This window comes from Lepidochelys kempii, chromosome 21 (genome assembly GCF_965140285.1).
Source record: "Lepidochelys kempii isolate rLepKem1 chromosome 21, rLepKem1.hap1, whole genome shotgun sequence".
NCBI lineage: Eukaryota > Metazoa > Chordata > Testudines > Cheloniidae > Lepidochelys > Lepidochelys kempii.
In genome coordinates this window covers 7,372,463-7,398,170 of record NC_136400.1, presented here as the reverse complement: position 1 = coordinate 7,398,170, position 25,708 = coordinate 7,372,463, and the positions used below count along the sequence as shown (strand labels likewise).

Here is a 25,708-nt window from a genome sequence, read left to right as displayed (position 1 = left end):
TGGCCCAATAATAAGAGTAGCAGTGTTGTTAACAAGACAATACCAATAATTATTCTGCAGGCATTCTCCTTATCCCAGGGCACATTTCAAACTCGTGCCATTGCATGCACAAGGTAAAAGGACAGGAAATTTTATGGAGGACAAGGGGGACAGAGTATGGAATAGAAGAAGAATTTTTTTCCTCTTGATAGCAGCCGAGAGGACTGTTAGAATTGGGTTACAATCAAAATTCCAAACATCAGCCTTTATATTGCCAAGCATTTTGGCATGCTTTGAATAAGAGGCCTGATTCCTGCAATGTGCTGAGCACCCTCGGCTCTTGTTAACTTTGCTGGGGGATGAAAATGCTCAGCCCCTCCATTGGATTGTATCCAGTATTTTACGTAGGGAATCATGCTGCGTGTGGGAAAAAGAATTGGCTGAGAGGTGGACGGGAAGCCATTAGAAAAGAATGAGAATAGTGGCCACAGCGTAGGCTAGAGAGTTGGAATGGAAACTGGTAGTCCCCAGCTTGGGTACTGACATCTTCGGTGACCTTGGACAAGTCATCAAACCCATCAGTGCCTCAGATTCCCCATTTTATGAAATTATCATGGTACCTATGGCAATTGCCATTTTAAAAGCTCGCAGAATCCCATGCCCTTAGGGAAGAGTCCCATAGAATGTATTAAAAAATAACTTCCGTAGAACTCTCTAGAAGTGTTATACTTCTCTATGCTGTGTGGTTTTTTTAAAGCCTATAAAGATGATGTAATTTTCTGTTGTGGTGTATGTTTTTATAGTTGTATTATAGGTATATTCTGTATCCTAGTCTCTTGATGGTACTTTACCCATAAGGTTTACGTCATATTCCAAATATAGGAAAAAACTGTGGTATCTAGCATACCATTGCGCACAAACTGTTGCCTTTTTAAAGGTGAGCACTGCACCTATCTCAAGGTTGGTTTGTACGGCTATATTAGCCGATGTTCCTAGAACCCTTTGACCTTCTCAGGCGGGAAGGAAAGAGTGGAGTGTCACCCATTGTTAAAGCTTCTGTAACTCTGAGGCACAAGGCAAGCTGGGAGTCCCTCGATGGCGAATCCCAACTCTGATAGTCTGGAAAGCTAAACACATCATCGTCTGCCTCACGTCCAAACAAATCCCAGCATCCTTTTGGAGCGGCAATGGGAATGGATGGAGTCGCTGGTGAATGGAGATTAAACATTTTAGAATAGCATGAACTGTGACACCCCCCAAAAAACCCGTTTCCTTGACCCCTTGATCTGTGTGGATTCCTTGATTGACAGCTGCAGCATATGGGTTCCTGTAGGAGGCTTCTCACATCCGCAGAACAATGAAACAGATGGACAGCCTTCCAGGAGGGTTGAACAATAGCTGTCAGTGGGGGAGGAAGGGCTACTGTATACCAAGGTTCACCGCTCCAGCCATTGATTACAGCTCCACGGCATTGCAGATGGGCTGCTTCAGGCCCTTTGCTGAGACTAACCCAGTGGGGGAGACGGGACCTGGAGGAGGATAGGGGAGACCCTAACCCCTCGGCCAGTCTCTGTCAGGTCCAATTTGCTCAGCTTGGACACTAAGGGTCCCACAACTGCTTTTCCTAAAAGTAGGGATTACCCCCAGTGCCACTGTCCAAAAATTACATCCCTGCACTGTGTTGTGCTGTGTGCCAGTTGCTGGCTGCTTTCCACCCTTGCATTTTACGATATAATTGTGTGGTATGTAGCACATTGAATCCCACCTGATGGAGGCTTCTAGGTGCTATAGCAATATAAATAGTTAATAATACTGGATATAATCTGCAAAATGCTTTGAGATTAAAGGTACCCTACAGATATGAGCCTAAACTGTAACCTTTGGGTTCAAATCTGAACCTTGCAAAATTTGGGTGAGTTTGGAGCCGGCTGTTAGGTTTGACCCATTGTAGTGATCAGGCCCAGCCATAGAGATTGGATCCAAACATCTTGAGAAATTTCTTTTTTGGGAGAAGGTCTTTTGGGGTCTCTGGTTTGGGGTTAATCCCCAAGACGTGTAGAATAGGATTGTGAGGGGTGTGAGACCTTCCAGAGCTTTAAACTATGAAACGGGCTTCCCGGTACAAACCTGTCTTTCGTACCCACCCACCCCCTAATGCTGGGCAGGGGAAAAGAGTGTTAGAGTTGCTAAAGGGATTTTGTAATGAAAGAAGAGAAATCACCTGGCTTTGTCTGGGTTTGTTTGTGACAATCACTGTGTTCTGAAGAACAATTATGAAAGCTGAACGTAACTTCAGAAACAAGTACACAGAGCTCCTCTCTCCTTTCTGAATAGAGAGGACAGAAAATGCTGCCCTTCCTAAGAGTTTCAGATAGCTGCTGTCTGGAGGAAGGGTACTCTCCGCTCCAGTTAGACCTACAGGATAAAAGTTTCAAAAGATCCTTTCCCCTTTCCCCATATCTGCTATGTAGTGTGCTGATACTGCTATACATTGACCCTGCCACCTGCACAATAATGCAACAAATGTTTTAAGTGGCTTCTTAAAAATGCTTGTAGGGATTCACACGTTCAGAAAGAATTGGTTTGTGTGTGAGTATTCTATATTGTGGGGGGTGATGTATGTAGTATAGCGGTTAAAGTAGACAGGGTGTGTGTCTGTGTACATACATAATATAATATAATGAAGGATCTTATTTTGCCATCTTAAACCTCAGTCCTGCAAATTGTTCCAGGGAGGCAGTTCTCACATGAACAGCTCACAAGATCGGGGCCCTAACAGTCATCTTACATGCAAGTGATGGCTTTTAACGCAAGTGACAACAGGTCCTGTTATCGCCAAACAAAAGGAGAGGGCAGATTTACAACCTTGAAGTCAGCAACCCAGAAACCCAGCTAGCATATTACATGTTGGGGGGCGGGGGCAGTGACAGGGAATGGGAATAAAGCAGGACAGGAAGAGAGACCCCAGAAAGTGGTTCCCCCTCCCCCGCCCCTCTCTAGTTTTCATTAGGGAACTACTTTTTTTTTTTTTTAAACCATCAATTTACACTGCATAAAACTTAATGTTTTCCCTCATTTTAAAAGTGATGCCAAAGCACTGTTCTGTAATTGTCACTTTTTTTAATTATGTGAATGAAGCCCATAAAATGATACGGTTAAGTGTCGTCTTGGGAACATTAGTAACAGGAGTTTTTCTAATTGCTATGAAGAATGTCCTGGTGGATCTGATGAGTTGATTTAAAAACAGTTCTCCACTGTGGGATATTTTATTTATTTAACTTTATTATGGGATGATTTTTTTCTTTATTTTCAATTGTTGCTTTTTTTTTTGTTTTGCTCCAAATCGAGGGCCCAGTCCTGCAAAGAGCTGTGCACCCTTTGTAGCCAAGGACTCCATCAAGAGTTCAGGATGCTCAGTGTTTTGCTCCGGCTACAAGGAAGGAATATGTTTTAATGAGAACGCACTAAGGCCTGATTTCAGTAAAGCACTTAAGCACATGCTTAACTTGATGTGAGTGGTCCCATTTTTCTTCCATGGAACTGCTCAGGTGCTTAAAGCTAAGTACCTGCTTAAGTGCTTTGAGACTCAATCCTGTTCTCATTGAAGCCAGTGGTAAATCTCCTATCGAGTTCATTGGGGCTGGATCAAGCCCTTGGTAAATAGGGATGAGGAATACTTATGGCCTGGGCTTTGCTGAATCTGGACGAAAGGCGATATTCCAAAGAGATATGGGCCTGAATTAAACCCCTAAAATCCAGGATATTTTATTCCTGGGACTGGTTGGAACCAAATCTGGATCTAGACTTTACTGCTTGGACCCAGCACTGATTCTCACTGAAAGTTGCATGTTTGCAGCAAGGGGAGACATTTTCACATGCAGTGCACCTTTCATTGTTGCTCAGCCACAGACTGTGTGCCTGCTTCGAATGGTTAATGTCTGATGCCCAAGGGGCGGGCATGAGCAGCCTGGCTGGAGAAATAATGACCTATTTGAGTAGCATGTGGTTCATGTTCTATTAATGATCAAAGCAAGTCCTAAGTCTCTCTTCTGGCCCTTCTTTCTGCTGCCTTAGCTAGCCAATGATAGTTAAACATTCCCCTCCCATCTCTCTTGTCTCCGCATGAATAGAAGCTAGCTAGGAAACTTGCTCACACAGAGCAGATGGAAGTCTCAGGTTGCAGGGGTAGTGGGGGCGGAGAGAGAGGTTGGGCAGATTCATCAGGAAAGGGATGAAAGGTTTTCTAACTCAGCTGCCCAGAGACAGAGGAAAGAATAGATTCCTGTCATCTTGAGGCAGGCTGACCAAAGGTAGAATGTACAAACAGCAGGTCGAAGGCTCTAATCTTCTACAGTTATCCTTTTAGTTTTCCCAGGCTGGGTGAGTGGACTGCTGCCTCTGAAATTAAATAGTGTCCTTGAATAACCTGTCTGAGAAAGTGAAGGGCAGGAACCTGCAGTCAAATACCTAGAACTATAATTCTTTTAGGAAGATCACGTGTGATGAAAATGCTGCAGTTACACAGCTCTGTGAGTGGTAGGGTGACCAGATGTCCTGATTTTATAGAGACAGTCCCGGTTTTTGGGTCTTTTTCTTATATAGGCTCCTATTACCCCCACCCCGATTTTTCACATTTGCTGTCTGGTCACCCTAGTGGGGGAAAAAAAATTAAAGCTTGATTTTTTTCATTACTTTGTTATACTGAGAGAGTTTAAAAGTTGCCTCGACTTATTTCTCCTTCACTACTAACTTGAGTTGTTTGCAGACATTCTGCTCAGTTTTGATCGTTGGTGTATAAATATTGTCTTTACCAAAGAAGACGAAACTTGAGAGCTTGTGAAACCGTTAGGAAAAGGTGCGCACTCTGAAATGAATTATAACAGTAAATGGGTTTGAAGTGTTTTTTCTGTATCATCTAATTAACTGACAGAGATTTTTACTAATAAAGAACTTTTACCCAGTCTTGAGACTGTGAGCTCCCCTAGGCAAAGACTGTCTTTGCATAACGTGCATTTTCAACTTAATAGTATCACCTAGACACCGACCAGGTGTAGCTCCATTGTGCTAGGTGCTGTACAAACATATAGCAAATGACAATCACTGCCTAGAGGAGCTTATATTGTTAGCACCAGGGCCGGCTCCAGGCACCAGTGAACCAAGCAGGTGCCTAGGGCGGCCAACGTAAAGGGGCTCTGGGGCGGCAATCCGCCCTTGGCAGCGGCAGGAATTCGGCGGCCGCTCCGTCACAGTACATTGCGTGCTTGGCGGCAATTCGGCAGCGGGGACACGACTCTTTGGTTGCTGGCAGCAATTCGGCGGCCGCACCATCGCTCCACCTCCGTGTTTGGCGGGCAGGATTCCGCCTCCCCGTTCGGCAGCAAGTTTTTGGGTTTTTTTTTGTCCCTTGGGGCAGCAAAAACATTGGAGCCGGCCCTGGTGAGCACTTATCCAATAGCAAATACTAAGCAAGGGGATCTTTCCTCTTTGATGCATATGCATATCAAGAGGTGAATAGACTCCTAAAATAATGGGCTAAACCTAAAGAGGCTGCACCTGCAACTCTCACTAACCTTGGGTCAAAACGTCAGGGAATTGCGTTTATTGCCTTGTGGAGCCAATTGAATCGTATTTGTCAGATAGTGTACTTGATGAACTTTATGATGGCTTTTGGAGAGCTCTGTTCATTTGTCCAGCTCGTTTTCCTTACAATAACTGATTTTTTAAAACCAACTTATTTTACCCATTTATTTTTAAAGAAGTACTAATTATCACTATTTTTGTATATTGCAATCCACTGGTGTGCAGCTTTTGTTACTATAATGTCTGCAACTTGCATGAAGTTTAATTTTAGACAGTATTCTGTGTACAACAGTACTTGAATCACAATTTCACGCATGCGAAATGTATTAATTTCGGGCTAAATATAACTGTATTCCTGTTTTCAGTGGTACACGTGGACCAGTATTTCCTGCATTAAGTATTCCCCAGAAAAAGAATAATGGGTTATATTTTTAGCTTGGGAAAGTGCACATTCCCTGCTTGCAAATGCAATTTCCGCACGCTAAATGCACTGAGTAACTGCACCTCTACCTGATCTGCACTTACAATCAGTTGATTAGAGGAGCCATTTTTATATTTGTACCCATAACAGAACTGTGCAAAAAACACATGCAAATAACGCACTTTCAAATGCAAAGCCACTCTCCTGGAAACTCTTTTTATAAACCACCTATGCCAATATTTAAGGTATTCAATCCCTGCACTGGATACAGTGCAAGGTTACACTGAAGTCAGCCAAGTTCTGTTCCTTACAATGACACTGATTGTGGAAACAAGGTGGGTGAGGAAATATCTTTTATTGGACCAACTTCTGTTGGTGAGAGATACAAGCTTTTGAGCTTACACAGTGCTTTTCTTCGGCTTATTGTGTCAGTGGGGGAGTCATTTGACCTCTTGTTGCATCAGTATCCCTATCTATGTAATAGATAGGCTAATATGTACCTCACCTGGGTATTTTGAGAATTCTTTAATGTTTGTAAACACTTCAAAATGTTTATATATATAAAGTGCAAACTATTTTTTGGAAGGAGGAGGATTTACTTGGACTAGAAGAAAACACACATGGATGCACAGAATCTTTCCTCTGCCTTTTACAATAGGGTGGAATACCTACAATGCTGTGTTAGGATCCACTCACTGTCAGTTTATTTTGAGATGCAAAATATACAGTGGATGATAGGAAATCTCCTCCTGGATCCCATGTATCCTTTGTCATGCCTGCTGCACACGAATAAAAAGTGTGGCTAATTTTGCTATGGGAAATGTTATTTCTGCTGTAAACTCTGTTGTCTGTCTACCCGTCATATGACTCTCAGCTGTAACGTGCACCTGTCTCCATAGAATGGTAATCATTTCCATTGTTTGTATTCTCCTGGAGCAGGAACATAGTCTCCCCATCTTGTGTGTTGCAGCTATCTCCATGTGTCCTTTCCCTTTTGGCTTCCTCTACTTTAATGTTTTACCACCTCCTTTCTCTGGGCAAACATTGTTAGGTTTTCAATAGAGATGGGCTCAAGCTGCAAGATGTAGATAGGCATGCAGATTTCAGAGGGTCTAAAGCAGACCTGTATGAATTTGAGTCTTTGGATAGGGGCCATTTCTAGTTTTAAACAGGCCCTAGGAAGATTTCTTTTTAAATGGTTGAAAAAAGTTACTGTCAAATTTTTTACATATTTTACAGCTGGCACCGTATCCACACCCTTTTCAGTGTTGATAACTGAAGTTATTACATTTTTACTCTAATTGTCTCAATGTATGGCCCTTAATCACTCCTGCGTTTGTCTCAAATCAGAGAATGAGCGTAACGCTTCTGTTCCGATCAATTTCTCTGTCGAACTCTCTGTCCCAGCATGGCACTAGTGAAACTGTTACTTGTTTTGGAATTAGCTTTTTCTCTAAATTAATGGAAAAATTCTGTGAGGCTTCGGCTTCCTAGAAATTTATTCTGACATAACTTAAACTTGAAGCCAGACTTGATTGGAATGCCTCGTTAATGAATATTTTTAATTAAATCACTTTTTTTGTGTTTCAAAGGAGTAGTTATAGGGAAGTTGTGAGTAAGCAGCTAGGCACACACAATATACCTAAGGTTATAGAGGTAAGTAAAGGATGCGAAAAGGAATTAAAACAAATATGGTCCCTGTGCATTATGATATTTGGTACAAAAAATCATTAGTAAAAAATACGTATGTGTTGTGGGAGGGAAGAAATGTACCCTGTTTGTAATGATCTCTTTTTAATCCTGCATAATTGAATTCCCATTTAGGTGTGTTGCATGATAGTAATAATATGCAATCTTAATGCTAGGATGCATCTTTGGTGGGAGGCATAAAACATCATGCATCACAATGAAATGCCCATCCACTGCTTTTTCCTGTGTTATCACCTGGCCTGCACTTTCCTTCTGTACTTTTGCTGGCCGACTGTACCCACTGTTTGCACTTGCCTTTCCCCTCTTTCTCTAATGGTGATCCAGAGGTGGCTGCTGCTTTGGGTGATAAAAGGGCTGCATGGTTCTGGTGCAGAACCACTTCCCCCCTGAACTGTACATTGCACTGAAAAGTCATGGGGGAGGGTTGCTATTGTTTTAAATACACTTTGATGGTAAAGGCATCTTTTCATCTGGAAAGAGTTCTGGAGTAAGGACTGTGGCAGATAGTGATATTTGGGCTATATTCTCCAATCTGGATTGAACAGCTTGTGACAGTCAATGCTGCAGTGTATCCCACTTTCTGGGTAGGAAAACATAGCACCAACCAGTCTGAGACCTGCACTTGTTCTGAACTCTGGAAGAGTATTTGGGGAAATGTAAAAATTGTTCCATCTTGTTGTTGTTCTAGTTGGGTTGGAGAAGTGGTGTCATGATACGGATGATGCTGGAGTCAGGGCTATGCTTCAGTAGGTTAGATTCCTGTTTAATGGAATCAAAATCTTTCAAGAGCAGCTGATGTCATCAGATTTCTGCTGTTTTAAACCAGGATCTCGCAAACAGCAGATGGGATGTTTGGTCCAGTCTAATCTGGAACTGGAGATACAGAGTCTGGCTGCCTGGCCGTGTGCTGGCTTCCAAGATTTGGCCTAGGGGCTGAAAACTTGAGAAGATTAAGGCCACCCTACAGTGGAAATGACAGGAATTCCCAACCCCAAGCATGCCACCTGCAATGGGGGACAATTGCTGAATTTTATGGGTCCTGGTTTTGCAAATGTAGCTTGGGTGGTGTCATGACCAGGATACCAGCCAACATGGCCAGCCCTGGGAAAAAGAGACTGTAATAGATTTAAGGTTTGTGGACTTGCCCAGCTTTTTTGATGGGATCCGAACCCTTTTAGTTTCACAGTGCAGTAGTGCTTCATAGTGATGTCTCATGCAATGTTGTGACCTAAAGGCTTGGTGCCATGACATGGCATTGAACTGTAATATGATGGGCTTATATTTTTGGTCCAGTAGCGAAGGTTAAAAAGCTCTAGGACGGAACTGAATGCGAGGAGGAGGAGGAGCTCATAATCCCTTGCCTTAAGAGTAGCGATTTACGTGCCAGAACCCCATTCTCAATTCATTTCCATCACGGCAATGTAATTGGGATGTTTCAAAAGTCTCCTCTTTAAAATTTCAACCCTTAGATTCCTTGAGTCACCCAAAGAAGTGGATTTGAGACATTGGAGAGTCACGTGGCCAATAGCATCTCCCTGTGTGCGGATGTGTGCGCGCATACGCCTGAATGCAACTCCATTCCTTTGCATTAGTGACATTCTCTCCACGCTTTCTGTCCCAGTGAGAGGAAAGGTTGTGACAATGTGGGCTGTGTTCCACTCTGACATATAGCCGTGGGCATGCAGCAGCACTGTGTGTCCTGAACAACCCACCCACACGCACAAGCACGGCAGAAGAAGTTTTGAGATGCACGGTGAGTCATGCCTACGTACCTCGGATAACAATGGGGCTCTCAGGGATCGTGGCTTTGATGCAGGTTTTGTGAATGTGGGGATAATTTTGGCGGTGTTTTCTTGTTTGTTGAGTGTTCCTGGAAGCGTTTGATGAATAGCTCTGGCAACACTGTGCAGCCTTGTTCCACGCAGTTCTCCGCATGCCACTTGAGCCAGATGTGCAGTAACTTTAGCTGTACTTCAGTGCTCTGACAACACACTGTCATCCTTACTTGGAACACACCCCTGGTACTCCTTACCCCTCCCCCCACTGACATAATTCTACCCGTGCATCTCAGTCCAGAACTGTCCTGCACTGGTGCAATTTCTGACCCAGTCCCACAATGACTCTTTATTTCAAGTGTTTGTATTGCTAGCTAGAGCTAGATCAGAAAATCCTGAGAGGTTTCAGAGTAGCAGCCGTGTCGGTCTGTATTCGCAATAAGAAAAGGAGTACTTGGGGCACCTTTGAGACCAACCAATTTATCTGAGCATGAGCTTTCGTGAGCTACAGCTCACTTCATCGGATGCAGACTGTGGAAACTGCAGAAGACATTATATTCACAGAGACCATGAAACAATACCTCCTCCCACCCCACTCTCCTGCTGGTAATAGCTTATCTGAAGTGATCACTCTCCTTACAATGTGTATGATAATCAAGGTGGGCCATTTCCAGCACAAATCCAGGTTTTCTCACACCCCCCCCCCTTTTTTCCAAAAACCACACACACAAACTCACTCTCCTGCTGGTAATAGCCCATCTAAAGTGACCACTCTCCTTACAATGTGTATGAAAATCAAGGTGGGGCATTTCTAGCACAAATCCAGGTTTTCTCATTTCCCCCCCACACACACACAAACTCACTCTCCTGCTGGTAATAGCTCATCCAAACTGACCACTCTTCTTACAATGTGTATGATAATCAAGGTGGGCCATTTCCAGCATAAATCCAAGTTTAACCAGAACGTCGGGGGAGGGGGGAGGTAGGAAAAAACAAGGGGAAATAAATCTTGAGCGTGACTTGAAAAAAACCAAAACTAAACAACAAAACAAAATAAAAAACCTTTAACGATCTATAATCTGATTGGTGGAATTGGGACACAGAGGGGACTTACTGGTGTAGGCAGAGCTGCAGTCAGAGAATAGGGTTGCAATGCTCATAATGGAATCAGAACACTGGCCTGAGGGCCGCAGTATTGCCAGCCCCAAATGTTCAAAACCCATAAATCCAGCTCCCCAAAAATCATGAGATCTAAATAATAATTTGAGGGGAGTATTTTTGCCTTCTGATTTCTTAGCCTGTAGCATTCATATTTCTCAAGCTTTGCTTTGCAAGCACAAAGACTAGCAATTCTTTTTACTTTTTAAATGTAAGCAGAGATTCTCATCATCACAGGACTCCCAGAGCTGAAGCTTTAAGAAAACCACCAGATATGGGGAGACTTGTTTAAAAAATTGGGCATACTAGCAATAGAGGAAATAGAGGAAGGTGGAATCTGTACTTGCCTTTATAAGTGTCAGATACCCAGATACACAGCAACTGTGTGCTGCAAATTTAGGTGATGACCCTGCAACTGGGTCTGCCTCCTGCGGCCTCCTGCACCCATGCAGAGACCCATTGAAGTGAGTCGGGCGCTGCGTAGTTCGGGTTATGAACCCAAGGAGAGCAGTTTGCAGGATTGGGGCATTAAAATCTTCAAGGCATCTGCCACAGGAACAACCTAACAAATCCATAAGAAGTGCTGTACTGAAAATCCCTGGCTCTTACCTAGTGCTTTCAGATCTCGAAGCACTTTTTATAAAAGAGGTCAGCATCATTATCCCCATTGTGCAGATGTGAAGACTGAGGCACAGGGAGGGGGAAGTATTTACTGAAGGTCACCCAACAAGCCAGTAGCAGAGCAGGAAATGGAATCCAGTGTTCCTGAGTCCTAGTTCAGTGTTGTTGCCATTAGACCACGCTGCCTTGAATTTACCAGAGGTGGGAGTATATGTGACATTTAATGGGCCAAACACAGCTGATGTATCACCATTGACAGCAATGGAGTTACACCAGGAATGGATTGGGACCAGTATGCTTGTCATACTTGGAAAATTTAAAGCATTTTTCTTGTGGCTGGGATTTTCAGAGGCACTTAGGGAATTTAAATACCCAACTGCCATTGAATCCCAGTGACTGTCCATCTCCTCGCTCCCTTAAGAGTGTTTGAAATCCTAAGTGTTTAATCTTCTGTGAGATGATGATATTGATCCAATTGGACTTTCCCACTGTCATTCTGCTTAATAAACAATTTGGTAATGGGGGCCAATCAGTGCTTAATTTGTGCCAGGGCTGAGCACCAGCACCTCTAGGCTTGGCAGTTCATAGCCCTGGCACCTCTGCTTGCCACATCACTTATGAAAGTTAAAAAAAAATTGCTTGAGCCCTGGCACCTCTTTCACTACAAATTAAGCCCTACAAATTAACTCCCTTTTAATTTGCTCTGAGGGTGAAATTCTATCCTGCGCAGGTGGCGCCAGACCTGCGCGTTGCTAGACCTGCCAGGGCTTTTTTAAAATTGGGCTTTTCTTGGTTTTTAGTTCTTTGGTGGGTAAAGATATCCTGCAGTGAATGCTGGGGTGGTGGGGGAGATTCCCGTTCCGTAAAAAAAAAAACTTATCAGGCATGTGGAGAATGATTTTTCTCTTTTTTTGCTGGAGGACCTTTGGTAGGTCTCAGATGTTTGTTCATTGTGAGCTCTGTAACAGTTACTGCTAACAAAGTTTGGAAGACCTATGCAACCTTATGCTTAAGGGTTTAAGATTATCTTTATTAGAGATTAGGAGGAGACCTGATGTGGAGGGCAGGTCATCCCATCACTGCCTCCTACAAGGTTTCTTACACCTCTCTAGGCTGCTGGTGCTGGCCAGGTCTTGAGACAGGATACTGGCCTCCATTGGACAATGGGTCTCGTATGGTCTGGCAGTTATGTTCTTAACACCTTTTCTGAAGCCGGGAAGGTGGTGAGATCTCTGCAGAAGGGGTGAATTTCATAGGTGACTATGGCACAGTACTATGAAAGCCCTACATTTGAGAGCTTTCCTCTGAGAAAATGGTGGTAGCTCCCTGGGGCCAAATAATCCCATGCTATGTTGGAAGGAGGAGTGCTTTCAGTGGGAGTGGCTAGTACGTTGGTATCAGGCAATACCAAGGCTGATGGAACACAGCAGATTACAGCGATGTGAGGGGAATGGAAAGATCCTGCATGGCTGTTCCTGTTGTTTCCTAGTGTGTATTTTTCAGTGGGGTTTTCCCACATGTACTGCCCCGTGCAAGCAGTTAGCAAATCAACTTAATCATAGCTAATAAATATTCTTCTGTTTCGCGGCTGCTTTTTCCTACAGGCGGCTAGTTATGGTATCTAGAACTACAGAAATTAGAGGTCATCCTCTCCTTGCCTGTGGCAGGATTGTTCCTTGTGGTGCATTCTCCAGGACAGTGCAGTTTAGCTTTCAGTTCACCCAAGGATGAAGCCTCCCCCACTTCCCTGGGGAGACTGGTCTGTGGATTAAACCCAGGCATCGCTCCCCCCCCTTTTTTTTTCTTGATGGACTTTGTGTTTTACAACATTCAGGGTCAGTTGAAGTCTTAGCAGCATCCAGCAGTTTATTTATCTATCATGAATCTGGGCTTTCCTTGTCTGCCAAATGACCTGCCCTTGCACCACTCTCTCATCTGGTAACACGCGGGGGGAAAAAAACCTTGTGCAAAGAAAGAGGAAATATCACATAGCAGAATATCTCCAGACTTATTTCTATTTGCTGCCCTGTCTTAATGTTGGGTAATAGCTAAGAGAGGACTGTCTGCACATCTGCCACTGAGGCCCAATATTTATAACACTATTAAAGACACCGTCATAACTCAGGCATGACGTAATCTCTGATGAATTACGAAAGCCCTGTGAAAAAGATAATTTATTCTCCTTTGCCTTGTCTTTTAATCCATGTTACTGATTTTTAAAAAAAACACGGGTGGGGTTGAAATGTTTCACATTGTGAAAACTCTAGAGGGTGTTGGATTTGTTGATGTGACAGTGTATGGTTGCATCTCTCAGATGTACCCTGTGTGCCTTACAAGACTCTCTTATGTATGGGAAGATGAAGCAGAACTAAATGGCTATTATGCTGAGCCAAATTCTGCCGCCATTTATATCTGGGCAACCCAGATGGCTTCAGTATGATTCTTAGGTGTGACTGGAGGGAGAGGAGGAAATTTGTCGGTGAAGGCTCAAACCTTGAAGTGCTCAGTCCCTTCTCAGGCAAAATTTCCCCTAGTTTCTGTAGGAGTTTTCATTGATTCCCAAAATGTCCCTGAGGGCATGCTCTAGAAAGCACTAATCAGAAGTCTGCCAGTTCCAGGTGTAGCAGTAGAAGTTATTCTGAACTGCAGCAGCCATAACTGGAGCAGGTTTTAAAATCCGCTCATTTAAAAACCATTAGAAAGGCTCCCATAAACTGAGTATGCGCAATGCCCCTCTGCAGGGCAGGAGTTGCATATGTGCAAGATTCTCTGCAGCACTGCTTCGCGCCATCTGTTTGGGTGCCTTTCTACCCATGCAGCAGTTCAGTGCCAGGCCTAAGCACTGCTTATGTCCTCCAAATAGGAGTGGTGCATAAGCCCCTGTGCTGGCCCTCTGCACAAGGGGGAGGATTTTCCTGTTTTGAAGTCTGATTTAGCTCCCAATGAAGTTAAGGGAGTTTTTCCATCCCCTTTAATGGGAGTAAGATCAGGCCCTTACTCTTTATACTTGTCAACCACAGGTGGGCCAGTTCTTTCTTCCCCTCTATCTGTACAACTCACATTGGAGTTACTGGTTTCAGAGTAACAGCCGTGTTAGTCTGTATTCGCAAAAAGAAAAGGAGGACTTGTGGCACCTTAGAGACTAACCAATTTATTAGAGCATAAGCTTTCGTGAGCTACAGCTCACTTCTTCAGATGCATATCGTGGAAACTGCAGCAAGAAGTGAGCTGTAGCTCACGAAAGCTTATGCTCTAATAAATTGGTTAGTCTCTAAGGTGCCACAAGTCCTCCTTTTCTTATTGGAGTTACTGAGAGCTCTGCTTGCCTGTCAGAGGGCAGAACTGGGCCTATTGACTTCTGTAAGAGGGCTGTTAGGGAAGACAGGATTTATCTCATGAGTAAAACTCCTCTGTGTGTCATAAGCATGATAAGAAGAGGGCCATGTGGTGTAGTGTTTAGAACAAAGGAGTAGGAGCCAGAAGGCTCCCAGTTAAGACATTGACTCACTGCCATGACCCCAGGCAAGTCTCTTGACCTTCAGTAGCTCGGCCAGTCCAGCTGGAAAATTGAGTAAAAAGCAGAAAGCTTCCTGACACAGAGGTGCTACAGCTGAGCTCAGCTTTCCTTGATCCATAAATGACCGAAAATCTTCCTGTTACCTTGTAACATACTGTATGGTATTAACACCGCATAGTGGAAGAAGGATAATTGTTACTGTCAATCAACTCTGCTGAAGTACATTGCATGGGATTTCATTAGAGCTTCGAACTGTTCCCAGCATAGCTTTCTTCAGTGAAATGTAGCACTTTTTTGATATTCACAAATCAACATGGATTTTTATTTATTTATTTAATGTGGTTGGTTGAGGGGTTTTGGTAGGGGGAAGGGTTGTTTTGGGGTTTTTTTTGAGGCATCTTCTGTATTTTTACTCAGCCTTTAAAGAAGAAAAATCCTGTTGGTTTTCCTTCACACAGTTGTTGGTTTCACGCTTCTTTATTCACTAGTTCTGAGTAACTTACAATTAGTCACCAGGCACAGCATGATGATCCTGTTTCCATCCTGAAATGAATATCCGATTTCTCAGTATTATTCCCGATCAGAGTTGAATTAGGATGAATGTTTGTGAAGAAAATTATCAGTGGGATTGTGAACATAACAAACCTGAGTTTGGTATCTAATTCGTCAGGGTTTGTGAAAATTGTTTGTCACTATTCAACTATCTCTAGACTTCTCGAAAGAGTAACTGAGTACAAACAGAATGGTTTCCTTGAAGTGTTTGGAATTCTCTTACTTTGGATTTTGACCATTCCTTGTGTTTTGAATTTTAAGTACAGTGGACATATGCTACAGTGATAGTTTGCATGATCCTCTATCTGATACTCAGGACCATATTTTCAAGAGTTCAATACTCACCGTTTAGCCATAAAGGTCACAGCAGGAGCTGCTGGCTGCTTAACTGTTTGGTGCAGATTAGAACTTGTGGGTGCTGAGCACTTAAAAATCTGTCCCCCGTATTTCTGAGTGACTCCATTAAGGTGCTCTAAGGCCCCGATCCTGCAATTGGATCCATGCATAAGGCATCAGGGCTAGTCAGTGTAGATCCGATTGCAGGAGCACAGTCTGCTTTTGGTTCACTGTATATCTTTGGGAACTATTCCTTGGTTGTATACAGAGAGGATGCTTTAGTTAAGCTGCTCCAGATTTGTACCCTTGTAATGGAGAGCAGAATTTGATCATTGATGCATTTTTTTAAAATGTGCTCCAGGTTTTAAATATGTGTATTTTATTATCTCTGGCTAGGGCAATTCTTATAGCAGATTAGGCAACTCCTATTAAAGGGGGATTCTGCTGCAAGATTGGAGGTGTGGATTCCTTGACTATCAAATTATTTATGAGGAGCAGCGTGATCTGATGGAGCACAGGCCAGGAAGCCAGGGCTTCTAGAGTTCTAATCCTGGCTCTGACGCTGACTCATGGTGTGGCTTTGGACCTGTGTCTACTTTCCCCCACCTGTAAAGTGGGGAAGTTGTGACTAACCTATCTCATGGGGGGGGGGTGTTGTGAAGATGAAATAGTGACTGTTGATGTAAAGCACTTTGAATAGGTTAGATTCTAAATCTTGACAGGTTTCAGAGTAGCAGCCGTGTTACTCTGTCTTCGCAAAAAGAACAGGAGGACTTGTGGCACCTTAGAGACTAACCAATTTATTTGAGCATAAGCTGTAGCTCACGAAAGCTTATGCTCAAATAAATTTGTTAGTCTCTAAGGTGCCACAAGTCCTCCTGTTCTTTTTTCTAAATCTTGAGTTCATGTACATCTTTCCGAGTATTCTGATTGTATGTCATCAAATGACTGGGAGCCAGCGAAGATGCAAGAGGACTCTGTTGAGCTAACATCTCTGGAGCACTCAGATATTAAGACTGTAAGCCCTTTGGGGCAAAACCCCTCTCTTACTATGTGTATGTACAGTGCCTAGCACGATGGGACTCAGATCTTTCACTGGAGCCTCTAGGAGCTACCCCAATAGAAAACGAGGAATACAGAGCGCTCTATAATCAGCTCATTAATTTGTGGCTTGTGTTTATTTTGCAGTTAAGAATCCGAGGAGTACAGCTACTGTGGCAAGAGGCCGGCCTGCCTTAGTGAAGGAAAGTGGAAGCATAGTACTATCCAAACATTCACAATGGTAATGCAACAGTCCCTCCTAACCTGTTCAGGAGTGGTGTTTGCTCTGTACCTTCATCATGTCATCAGAGCCATCGAAGTTCCCCTCGATCGTAAGTTTCTAGATTTATGTTCAGCTTTCTCTAAAAATCTCCGTTCGGGGAGCCATGTGGTGTAATGGTTGGAGCGAAGGACTCGGGAGCCAGAGCGACCCTGGGTTTTCCAGTCTGGGCTGAGCCGTTCATTCACTATGTGACCTTGGGCAAGTCTTTTGAGCTCTTTGTGCTTTAGGCAACTTTATTGGCTAAAGATTGGAAACTGCAGTGAATGCTGCATCTAAGCTAAGCTTTTCCTTGTAAAGAAATAATGTCAAGATGAATATTCATGCAGAATTTCTGGCATTTTCCTGGAACGTGTCCCATGAGGATGCTGATCATTTTTGCAGGCTAATCGGCTGGAGAGTAGTTGCAAAGAGGGAAGAACAGGAGTCCAAGTGACTCCCCTCCCCTCCCCTCTCCCCCCCAGGGTCCACACCTAAAGTCCTGTTCCAGTGCCAACATGCATCTCCTGTTTGTTTGGTTGCTTAGCTAAACTGTTTTGATTTTGAAGCTGTTGGAGCCCTTGTTTAGGGGAGGACCTGAAGCTACCTGGGGCTCCAGTCCTGCAGTGACTTCACATGGGAAGACCCTTGTGCCCACTTGCAAGTGTTGCTTTGTATAATTGCCACAGGGATGATGGCCTTGGGAGAGGAGTTGAACAGGGTGTATAGATATTGTCCATAGGTGAGAAGGAGGGGATAACCCTCTCCCTCTGAGTAGGTGAAGGTGCACATATCAGCAGAGATGTGCAGGGTAAGTAACACACTGTCCTCCCTAGTGTGATATAAGACGGGTGAGAAGTGGGGCTCATTTTGACAGTCAGGGAGGAAGCATGCTGAAGCTGAGAGGAGAACCAGGGGAGAAGAAGGTTTCCTCTTTATTCCCACTTAATTGAAGGCCCTTGTGTTGTACTTGGGCTGAGGAAAACCCTGTCATATTTGTTTGGCTTTGATAGGTGTTTGAAGTTCACCAAGGTGCACAGAATCCTCTTCTGCTATTCTTAGGTGCTCTGCTGCCCTGTAATTACCCTTTATTGCCAGCAGAAATATGGATTCACCCTAATGGGCTTTACTTGAAATGAGGGCACTTCCATCCTACAGGTTGCTGCTGTGTTAAGGCAGCCAGTAGCTGACATGCCACTGATAATTAAGAGACTCTGAAGATGTACGATATGGGCAATTACTATGGAGACTGTGTATGGGGTGCTCCTTCATGGAGGAGAGAATCTCATTAGCAGTCCTTTCAGGCAGACGCTGTCATCAAGATGTAGAGAGGTCTGGTCCCAACGGGAGGAGGAAACTGGGTTATATCGGGAAAGTTGCATGTACATCTCTCAATTTTTATCCCCCTCCATCAGGCCATTTTGGGTTAATTATTAGGCAGGTTTTATATTCTATTCAGGAGGATAAACATGGGGAAAAAATGCAGGCTAATGAAATTGCTGCTGAATGATTTTGTTAAGCCACCTTAAGAAAATGTCTGACCTTGTGTTGTCCTGTTCTAGACAGTGTCGTCTAAGTGGTTAGAGTATAGCAAAGGCCACATTGGCTGAGATTCTATTCCAGGCTCGGCCACTTGAGTCAATTACTTAACCTCTCCGTGCCTCTCTTTCCCCCTGTGTAAAAGGGGGTGTTGTTAACCACCCCACCCCCTCACAGAATTCATTGCAACTCTGAAGCACATGGAAATCCTTTTAGGAACAGTGTTATAGACGGGCACAGTATTATCAAGGCCTAACTTCCGGCTAAGGGAGCATGACACTTCCTGAGATGGGAGGTTGTACCCTTGACAGTATAATATTGGTCTGTCTTAGACACTCTAGTTATACAAACTGTGCTCAAATGCTTTCCTGACTTAAATGACCAAGGAGGGGCGGGGGACTGAAAAATTATGGGCAAGAGAGGTGCTTTTACGCAAAGTTTGGAAACAGGTGGAAAGATGTAGAACAGCTCCACGAGGCAGGAGCTGCAATGGATGAGGCTCTTATGCCAACTGGGTGAGTGGGTGAATGCAGGGCCCCATTCAGCAAGGCACTTAAGCATGTGTCTACCTTGAAGCATGGGGACAGTCTTGACTTCTGTGGGACTGTTTACATGCTTTGTTTGTCACATGCTTAAGTCTGTGGCTGAAACAGAGCCTAGATGTAGAGAGAGATTGAACAGGAGAAGAGAGAGACAAGGTGTATGAGGAAGGCTTGGAGTGAATTCACAGATAAGGTAATTCGTAATGGGATCTTTAAATGGACAAAAGTCCATGATGGATGGAAAGGACGTTTGCTCTTTCTGAGAGTTTCAGAAGGAGAGATGTGGGCCTGAGCTCCAAAGGATGCGCCCACAGGTGAGCTTTCACACAGGTCTTACGTACATCGATGCTAGCTAGTTGGTGGTGAAATAGGCTTTTTTGATCTAAATGTATCGGTTTTGAAAAAGTTTTCGTCAGGAAGGTTTGAGAGCGAAAGAGAGTTGGACAGGCACACTCTTCTCTCGTTGCCTTCCGGATCCTGGTGAACAGGGTCCTAGCCTGGGACCCGGGCCCAATGCTCAAGTCCCTGCTCCGCCTAATTCAGAGTGATCTGGGATGAAAAACTCTGTGTAGCTGCAGTTGGTGGTGGTGTAACAAGCACGCTGCACTTTGTTGTTCCCAACAGTGAGAATGTCTTTTGCTCACACAGTTTGATTGTGTCGCGTATCAGGCCTGGCTTTGTTAAGAACTTAGAGCCCTTTTGGAAATGTAAACTCCCGGAAACGGAAGGAGAAGCAGCATGACCAGACAAAACGTAATTGATTTTAAAAGAGCTTCCTGCTGCTGTTCCTTGTGCCTTGGATGGAGGAAGGAGTCGTTTTGCCTAGTCAAGTGTAATGCGACCCTAGAAAAGTAGAGAGAAATGCTTATAGCTTGTGCAGTGGAATATTACTTTCCGTTTCTCGGCTACCTCCCATCTAAGGAACTTAAAGCGCCTATCGCTTTTTCCTCACACCACCGCCTGGGAGGAAGGAAAGTATTGACATCTCTTGGTGAGACGTGCAGAAGCAGAGGTAGTTTTAAATGCCATGTTTTACTTTTATGATTTTTTTACTCTGCTACGTTCAATAAGGTGACGGGCACTCTTTAAATACCTAAGATTGATAGTAAAATGAGTTGCCATTTGTTGAATAGGGAACAGGATCCATTTAGCCTAGCAAAACTATGGATGGTATCATAAGCCAGTTTGATCTTGCCTGTGTAGACATAGCCAAATTGTGCTTACTGCCCTGATTGTTAATATACTCTGGTCCTAGCTATACAGGCAGGGCCAAACTCTGTTATCTATCATAAGTATCCTTGGACAATAAATTATAACACCAGGCCCTTCTCCAACCCCACTGATACGATGGTTTTGCTAGTGTAGATGGTCCCTAGGTGCCTTGCCCATGGTGCCTCTGGCAGAGCAAGGAAAAGAGCCAATGGTACCCCACTGGCTGCCCCTACTCTTGAGGGACAGCATTTCCCTTTCTGACCCTGTCCATGCTTTGTTTGAAACCAGAGTTTGAAACCAACAACCATATTTTACTACCATAACCACCATTCAGACAGGACCTTTGTGAGACTGCATGTAGCCAGATGAGAAAACAAAGGGGAAGCCAGGCTCCAGGGCAGGGTGTGCCTGTCTTTGCCTAATTTATCCTCTTTTGAGGAAATTCAAATGAACTCTGCGCAATGTAGGGAACTTCAAAGCATTGTTGGACTTCGCCCCAGTGACTTGTGGTGGGATGAAATCCAAAAGTGAGACGTCCCAAATCAATGCAGGAGTTAAAGGTCTTGCCAACATCTGTCCCACCCAGCTGAGTCCATTTCAAATAGTTTCATTTAACTCTTTGACAGCGTCAAGCGTGAGCTGCATTCTCCTTCTGACGAAACGTTTAGAGCTGCTGGGGAGTTGGCGTTTTAATCTCACTTTTAACCCAGTCAGTGATCAGGTCTCGCTAGCCCTTTTGTGGCTTCCCATTGTTGAGCTCCAAGATTTAACTAATTAATTCATCACTCCCATCTTGAACCTGAAAGGTTACAGGTTTTACTAAGTCGAACAGGTGGCGCATAAATAGCCACAGCTGCTCCTGGGTTGTGCTGGGCCCTGATAAGTGTGCAAATCGCAAGCTGTCTCAGCAGATGAGCTTTATTCCCTGTGTATTTCAAACTGCACAGGACTTCCCTCCTTCAAGGGGATAAGCTCTTTCCACAGGTGCATGGATGTGTATTGTAGCAAATCTCCATAAATGGGGACAATGCCTCTTTAACTGGGAAACTCCCTCTCAAAGAGCTTGCAAACACAACTGCTAGTGGGTTGCGTGTCCAGCTTGAGCATAGATTGCAGTCAAGTTTAAGAAGGTGCAAAGGGAGTCGTGGAGAGTTAAAGTATTTCACTCTTCAGCCTTTATAGCAATAGGGAGGCAGTGCTTGCTAGTGGTTAGATCAGCAGACTGGGAGTCAGGAGACTGTTCTTTTCCCAACTCTATTACTGACTCGCTGTGACTTTGGGCAAGTCACTGCCCCCTCTGCCTCAGTTTCCCCATCTGTAATTTCGGGGATAATACTCTTACTGTGTGATGAGTGTTGTAAACACAGATTAGTGGGGTTTGAAGATTCAAAGCACTATAAAGAGGAAAGTTTGTCTTTTGTTATATAGCTGCATTAGAATAGTTCCGTTACTGCATTTAGAGATCCTGGGGTGAACCATTCAATAAGGCATAGCTCATGCAGTCAATTAATAAACCACTGTGGCACTTGAAGGGTCTTAACGCTACCAAACTATAGCTCTATAATTTAAAATATGGTTTTTTGCACCTCTTCTTCTCACCCCTCCAAATTTTCTTAAACCAATTTTGTTTTTGTATTATAGACAATGTTAATTTTTATTTGTTGGAAAAGACATAGCATATATTGGAATAATACTTGTCTTTAGTTTAAATGAATTCTAACCTTATAATGTTAATAGAATTGTATTGTTTAACCCTTCGTTAACACAAAGTATAATAGTTTAGCCTTAATATTGTTTTATTTTTACCTGCTTATTGCTTTCAATAAAATTTATAAAGAAATATAACAAGTTACGATAAGCAACTAAAACAAGACCATTAAAATCCAAATAAATCAGTGACTCTCCTTAAAAGCCTAACTAGGTCCCTCTAAAATTAACCGTGTGGTTCTCACCTTCTGTTACAGTAGTATCCAGAGGTCAGTCTGGGTTCAGTGCCTCTTCGTGCTAGGTGCTCTACAAACATATCTGAAAACATGTGTATCACAAGGAAAAGTCTCCCTGCTATTGAGTAGCTTGGATTATTTTTCTTCCACTTTTTTTTCTAAACAAAAACTTTCCTAGACCCTTCTGCTCCCTTCTTCTATCGACTCTTGCTCACTGAGACCAAAGTCTTGTGCAGGCATTGCTGAATATGGAGCTGGAGCTTCCCGCTATGATGTGTGGACAGTGCACATGTCACATCTCAGCACAACAGTGACGCACCATGGGGAGGAAGGGAAGTTGTCTGTGGACTAGGGTGACCAGATAGCAAGTGTGAAAAATTGGCGTGGGGGCTGTAATTAGGTGCCTATATTAGAAAAAGCCCCAAAATATCAGGACTGTCCCTATAAATTCAGGACATGTGGTCACCCTACCATGGACCATTGTGCTAACACTCATTTCCTCCAGCTTGGAATCAGTATCTTCCGTATGCTTGGTTGGCCAGTCAGCGGTTTGTTCCCCATTTGCTGTGTTCAGCTTTTTCTTTACATTGGGAAAGCTTCTGGTTCAGCTCTTACAACCAGGCAACGGAACTGCCTCCTTGTCCCCTTTCACCCTGCCCCGGTGGTCCATCAGGTCTTGGCAGAGAGCCAGCTGCTACCAGTATCTGTTTAAACAGCTAAATGAAGAGCTTAACAGGCCTTTCATGGTTCGGCTCTGGAAATAAACACTGGTGCCTGGAGGCAGACCCTAATGCAGGGTTGTGGGGAGGCAGGTACATTAGGCATGATGTCTCCCATGGCAATTAAGATGCCTTATGATCCCTTGGTCAGATGCTACATCTGACAGGTGCCTGGGTTGCTTTGGGCTTTTACTTAGTTAGCCAAATCAAGACTTATTAAACCCCACATCAGCTCCTTGATTGCCTGGAGGGCTGGCATAAGGGGCTCAGTAACTGGCTTTTGAATTTGCCACCAGTTCAAGCCCAAGGTTAGGGATCACAAGTTACCACTATCCGATAAGTATCCTGATGGGCGGTCATTGGTTTGCAGTGTAGTGCCTAGCGGAAAAGCATCTCTCTAACCAACCACCACCCCCACGGTCGGCACCTGTGGCCCCTTGTTGGCAGTCGCAGCAGTCAAGGCCAAGGATGGAATTTGCCCAGAGAGACTGAACTGCTTTCTTATCCTTGAAGGTGATCCATCCAACTCTGGGATGGGGCATATTGGTGGCAGTGGGATGAGACGTTTGCTCTGGCAGTGTGCATTCTGTACTGATCTCAGGAATAAGGATAGCCCATCCGTCTCCAGAGCTGCCGATCTGTCACCATTCAACCTCACTAACTTCACACGGGCAGTTTTTAAAAGGCAGACTGGAGGGAAGTGGCCTGGGACACGTAATTCTCATTGTGAACATGTAATTCTCATTGTGAATATGAAAGACTCATGTTTTTGATGGAGGGATTTTCCCATGTTTAAATGAAGGTAAGTGGGCTAGAAGGCAATTGCTTTGTTTACTCTAAAGTGGCCATGTTTGGATATTGATATATTTGTAGTCCCTACGATAGCCATGTTGTGTACGTAATCTGTTGGATTATTTTTCAATTAACCTTTTTTTGTTTCTTTTTTTTTATAATGCTTACACTTTGGAACTAACAGCAAATATTCAGAGTGAATGTAAGTCCTACCATGACTTGTTTTTTGTACATTAGTCCCACTGGTGGGAAGCAGAGGTTGTTGCCTGGCACAAAATGCATGGGGCTGCAGCATGAGCAATTTGAATGGTTTGTGATGGCGAGGCAGGAACAGAATCCACTAAAGCAGAATCTGTTGCAAGATTGAGATTTTAAGAGCATGAGCTGTTCCTTGGACCTTGGGGAGTCTGGCCACACCCCTGCCTCCTCAGACTGTCTGATCCACTGCATCTGAACGTTGGCCAGTTGACTGAGACATCTGGAAATGGTTGAACAATTCTAACCCAGTGCTGCCTCTAAAAGGGCCCCATCCTAGGACTATATTCTGATCTGCATTATGCCAACATAAGTCCGTTGACTCTAACAAGAGTTACTCTGGATTTACACTAGATCAGAGTCTGGCTCCTAATTTTAAATCGGGGCCAGTACATGACTGGAACCTGATGCCCTAATTTGCAGATACTTCTAATGGCTCTTGCAAAGGAGTGGATTCTCAATGTAGGTCAGAGCTGCAAATATGGGCCACAGCTAGACACAGCAGACCAGCTTCCGAGGCAGCGGTTCTCAAACTGTAGGTGGAGAGCTTCAGAGAGGTTATCCTTTTTAATGGTGGTTTATAAGGACTCCTTTCCAATTTTATCCTGCAATGAGATTCTCACTTTCTTTTCACCATCCTCCTACCACCATTTGTCTGCTTCCAACCTAACTCCCTACCTTCCCCCTTCCTGTCCAGCGTAGCTCTACTCTTTCCCCTTCAGCAGTGGGCAGTTGGTGCCTTTGAATTTGAAAACTGCCTGAAGACCCGTTCTCCTGGCGTGCACAGTGTCTCCTTTGAATTGCTGTGTGCGCAGAGGGTATGAACTCTGGGTTGTGGGGAACAGATCTTCTGTAAGGGCACCATTAGAATTGCCCGTGTCTCATTGCTTAGCTCAGAGATGAGCATGTATCTCTGCTCCGAAGCAGCCTGGCTCTTCCCCCTCCTTTGGCACCTTTAGAGAGGAATGGGAAGGTAAGAAGCCAGGTTGTGGTGTTAGCTGAGGGGAAGGGGATAGGGACTCTGCTGTATTCTGTCCTACATCCTGCCTTAGATTCACTGCCCCCTATACTACATCTGACACTGGAACCCAGATTAAGAAGTGTCCGGCCTTAATTAGCCCCATGTCAATTCCTTTTCTGTACATAAGGGGTGTGCGGGCAGGAAATAAGCCTAACCAGAACGGACACTAACGAAACAGATGTGCTCAAAATGTCCCCTGCAAGATGATCTGCTACAGGGAATAGCAGCAAAGAGAAGATGGATTCAGAAATGTTCTGCAGGGGTGAGAGAGGGAAGCTAACCTTGAGTTGGAGCCTTTTGTGAGGGAAGTGGACCTTTGATTGGGGGGAAATTGTAATCCAAAATGTGGGGATCATGTTGTGGGAATGTTTGAGAACCACTGCTCTAAGGAGATTTCACTTCTAATAAAGCGGCTATCATGTCCCAGCAAAACCTTAATCTTGCAACACAAACACTAACTCTCTGGAGAATTGTTATTGCTAAAAGTCTGTTTTGGAAGAGAACTGCATCTGTTTTGCCGACCCTACTAAATAATGAACATGCATGTCAGATCAATTTCATATACCAAATTAGTAATGAACATGTATCTCCTCTTTAAGCTATTTCCAATGGCTGGGGTAAGAGGCTAGGGTTCAGAGTCTGATCCGCAGTTATCCTGGTGCAAATCAGGGATAAGTCTGTTGAAGTCTCTGGAGCTACATTGATGTTAAATATAGAATAATGGTTCAGAACCTGA

The 25,708-nt window shown here is 44.0% G+C and overlaps 1 protein-coding gene across 34 annotated transcripts in view; it reads left to right on the top strand.

Moving 5' to 3' along the window:
- Nucleotides 1-25,708, top strand: part of NFASC (neurofascin) — a 187,617-nt gene that overhangs the window by 61,466 nt on the left and 100,443 nt on the right. For 28 of the 34 annotated variants that reach the window (XM_078849742.1, XM_073319994.2, XM_073319993.2 and 25 more), the window contains 2 exons: nucleotides 16,838-17,022; nucleotides 23,881-23,898. In XM_078849742.1, the coding sequence (XP_078705868.1) occupies nucleotides 16,929-17,022; nucleotides 23,881-23,898 (112 nt within the window). In that variant the 5' untranslated portion in view covers nucleotides 16,838-16,928. The remainder of the gene's footprint in view (nucleotides 1-16,837; nucleotides 17,023-23,880; nucleotides 23,899-25,708) is intronic. The other 6 variants (XM_078849746.1, XM_073319995.2, XM_073319990.2 and 3 more) reach the window with 1 other exon arrangement.